The sequence below is a fragment of the Cebidichthys violaceus genome, unplaced genomic scaffold (assembly GCF_023349555.1).
Source record: "Cebidichthys violaceus isolate CVI_PGR_0920_01 unplaced genomic scaffold, fCebVio1.0.p SCAF_95, whole genome shotgun sequence".
NCBI classification, from domain to species: domain Eukaryota; kingdom Metazoa; phylum Chordata; class Actinopteri; order Perciformes; family Stichaeidae; genus Cebidichthys; species Cebidichthys violaceus.
Genome location: NW_027176981.1, coordinates 7 through 3,728, shown reverse-complemented (window position 1 = coordinate 3,728; position 3,722 = coordinate 7). Strand labels below are relative to the sequence as shown.

The following is a 3,722-nucleotide window of genomic DNA, read 5'->3' as shown; positions in this document are numbered from 1 at the left end:
GAGAGAGAGAGAGAGAGAGAGAGCAAAAGTAATTATCTGTGGATGATTTGAGAATAGTTCTTGCACTTCAGGCTTGAAGGCGCTTATAGTTGCAGACAAATAAAAGATACACAGACAGATATAGCATGTTTCAGGGTCATTCGCATGTTTTCTTCATGTGATAATCGAATGACAAGCCAAACATGTTTCTGGTTGTGGGTTTCACCATAAAGCCTTTGTGATGTGACACATTATTACACACAGTCCACTGGGTCAGTATGACTCCTTGATGCAGGATTGGTCTCCTTCTGCGCTACTCATATAAGGTGCGAGGAGCTATGGACGGCTAGAGAGTGACTTTTGTCTTTTTATAAATTACTTGGAATTGTACCTACACGCCACAAATGTCTGTGAGCCTGTGTTCCTATTGTGACCTGTGAGTGAAGATGGCACTGACCCCGCTAGCAGTGACGTCACGGAGAGAACGCCATGACAGATTATTTTCTGCAGTAGCCTCCCGGGACGAGCCCTGTGCTCCTCATTTCTTTCGATTGCACTGATTGATGGCTTCTAAATTGACCGATATATTGGGATGAAGTGAATCTGACCCTGCAGCACATGGCGGATGACCTTTTTTCCTATATAGGCTTTGTAGTTGTTTGACAACTCTCCTGGCAACAAGATGTGGCTCCGTCATGGAGGTCCGTTGGAAAAGTCACTGTGCACTAACAGCCTGTAGCTAAAATGGATTAATAGCTCATTCAGTCAACATCAAATGAGTGATACGGTTTTCAAATTCATGGTCTTTTGTTGTAGCTCCTTTGGCTCAGGAAACTAATTTGTGTCCACTGTCTTTGTTCAGCCTATTAGCATGCTAACATTTCCTAATCAGCACTTTTAACACAAAGTGCAGCTGAGGCTGATGGGAATATCAAGAGTTTTTGCATGTTTTTGGTCTTTAAGTGCTGAACAATTCTGAGCCGATTATGGTGCTACAAGTTCAGCTAAGGGATCGCTTACGTTATTACAGTTCATCCTCCGGGGATCATGAATGTCTGTACTAGTTTAAATGACAGTCCGTCCAATAGTTGTTGAGATATTTCAATAGGGTGAACTGCCTGACTGACACTGCCACGCCGCTTAGCACAAAAACAAAAACAACAACATGGTAACCTTTAGGATGTTCCACTGATTGATTGATACTTCCGTTAATCAATCTGGCATCCTGACACTCTTGTGTCTCTCAAGAAGCAATTCATTAGAAAGAGCACAGGGATATGAGCTACTGGAGCTGTATGCACAATTAACTGCTTATTGTTTTCACTATAAATCCAGTGTAATGAATGTCACAGAGAGACGTGAGATACTTTGAGTAAAGTTCACCTGTTAATAGAAAGCTTTTTTGTGGAATTTGGTAGACAATTATATGAGCAAACACTTCATATTTGAATAAGTGCCCTTGGTATTTACTGTGTGATTAGCCTGACTATGAGGAATAGGTTAACACTAATTCTTTGCTTGAGTTAGTACAGTATGTGTAAAAGTACCACAGATGTGGCGTTTGAAAGACGTCTGCATTTAACAGACTGGGAGGGTCTGATAAAAGATGCTATCCAGGTGCATTTTGGGAAATATAGGACCCATTGTCTTTGGAGTTTGACCCTGCCTGCTGCTTCGATTTTGACCACTTTTTAAAAATCTGTGGACTGTGTGTTCGGGTCTAATGATGCGAGTGGAGTTATTTGTTTTCATGGTGTTGTGTTCTCAGTAGATACTGTACAAGTTGATCTTGTTCTCTGTATCTCCTTATCCTCGTTCTCTCTCTCCCTCTATGACACATTTTCCTTCCTGAAATTTTTTTGCAAGCACGAGCGGACTGAACCAAGTGTGAAGCTGAGTGCAGTGACCACATCTCAACATGAACTCAAAACACAGCACTTTACAAGTAGAAATGGGCTCCTTACTATGGCACCGCTGGCATATGGAGCAGTTACTGTTAAGACCAGGACACAGTGAAGTACAAAGTACATATGATGGGTTTCACAGACATAGTTTCAGAACTGTCCTCGATGCATCACAATAATACAGAATTTTTTCACAACAGAAAATGCCTTAGAAATTGAAATTGGAGTCGTCCAAGTCAGGACCTTTCCTCCAGGAGAACCATTTTATAGGCTATACACAAAGTTAAGCTGTTTTAAAAGGAGAAAGGTCAGAGCGGCCGCCGAGATGTTTTCCCATCCTTCCCCCTCAATCAATAATCCAGGATGTTCAATTCGAGAGTTTATGGATCAATGCAGCTCCTCCCGCGGAGATGCCAGCAAGAGGGAGAAAAGAGCATCCTCCGTCTGTTGTGTTGGGAGGGCTTTGCCATTCTGTTCCCTGGTTGATCATGTAAGACCAGGCTAATCAGCTGGAATGAATAAAACATGACCATGAAGCTTTTCACCTTTTGGCTTGAGGCTTCTGATTTTCATCTTTCAGAGTCTCCATAGATTTCCGCTGCATTGTTTGGCCGACTTCTTCAGCAGTATTTCCACATTCAGAGAAATCAATGCCGACCCCTTCGCAGCGCTCAAAACTCCCAACAAGGAGAGAGCGGATGAGGCTCGATCCCCTCAGATCCCTCTCTCTCTCTCTCTACCATGGGGTGAACTAGCCCGCGGTATTTCTGCAGTGGATCCACAGCAGTCCATTTCTCCGGTCCTGCTTCTTAGTTTGATTTTCGGGTCAGTCAGCATGACAACTCGATAGAAACCTCGAGCTGGCAAGCACGAACAGCATTCGTAATTATGTTTCATATGAATGCAGTGTTAAAAAATCACTTCGGCCAAGATTAATTTTTTGCACCGCCTCAGGGCGAAACAGTTAACCCATATATCAAGAGGTTTGGGCGTGCACTTTTGCTGACCTCTGAAACCCCTTAGGAATCTTCTTAGTCTTCACTTAGACTTTGTTCATGTGTCAATGTCCATGAGCTGCAGCTAATACGTCATCCTCCTGCCCCCCCCCCCGCGTCTTTCACTAGCAGTGTACTGCTAGCTCATCAGTCTGGAAGCCACAAGCACCACTGCTCTGTCCCTCTGTCCCTCCCTGGGTGTGTCTGCCGCGCCTCAGATGCTGGTCTGCAGCTCGCCATTGAGCAGGGCAGCATTGTGAGTCTCCAAGTTGGCGATCATAGCGTCGTTCACCATCCTGCTCCTGTCCGCCCTGCTGTCGCTGCGCTCGATCTCGTCCAGGCCCGCCACCTTTTTCAGGCACAGGACGTTCTGAAAGCTCTTCTTGAAGTTGTCCGACAGGAAGGCGTACAGGATGGGGTTGGCGCAGCTGTTGGCGTAGCCGAGCACCACCACAAAGTCGAAGGTGCTCTTCACGGCGGAGGTGGGGTTGATGGAGCTGGCGACGGAGGTGACGTTGAATATGTAGAAAGGCAGCCAACAGAGGACGAAAACCGCCACCACGATGGACACCATCCGTGTCACCTTTCGCTCAGAACGCTTGCGCTTGGTGAACCGACCCGCATCCCAGAGGACTTTACCTGGCAAAGAAATGCACTGTCAGTGGCTTAAAATCTCCCAAATATAAAAGCTAATTGTTCACATGATATATCTTAAAGCAAAAGTTTGACATTTTGGGGAATTTGCTTGTTTGCTTTTTTTTGCCAAGTTACATGTGAAGATTAATACCACTTTAATATCTGTCCGTCAATATGAGCTACAACCAGGAGACTGCTAGCTTAGCTT

General features: G+C 44.9%; 1 protein-coding gene across 1 annotated transcript; it reads right to left on the bottom strand.

Annotated features, from left to right (window-relative positions):
• Nucleotides 1-3,517, bottom strand: LOC137868042 (somatostatin receptor type 2-like; the record flags this gene model as incomplete). The annotated part of the gene is given in 2 exon segments (XM_068704550.1): nt 1-3,490; nt 3,493-3,517. Coding segments are annotated over 2 exon segments (423 nt in total), but the record flags the coding sequence as incomplete, so codon positions are not given.
• Between the last annotated feature and the right edge of the window lie 205 nt (nt 3,518-3,722).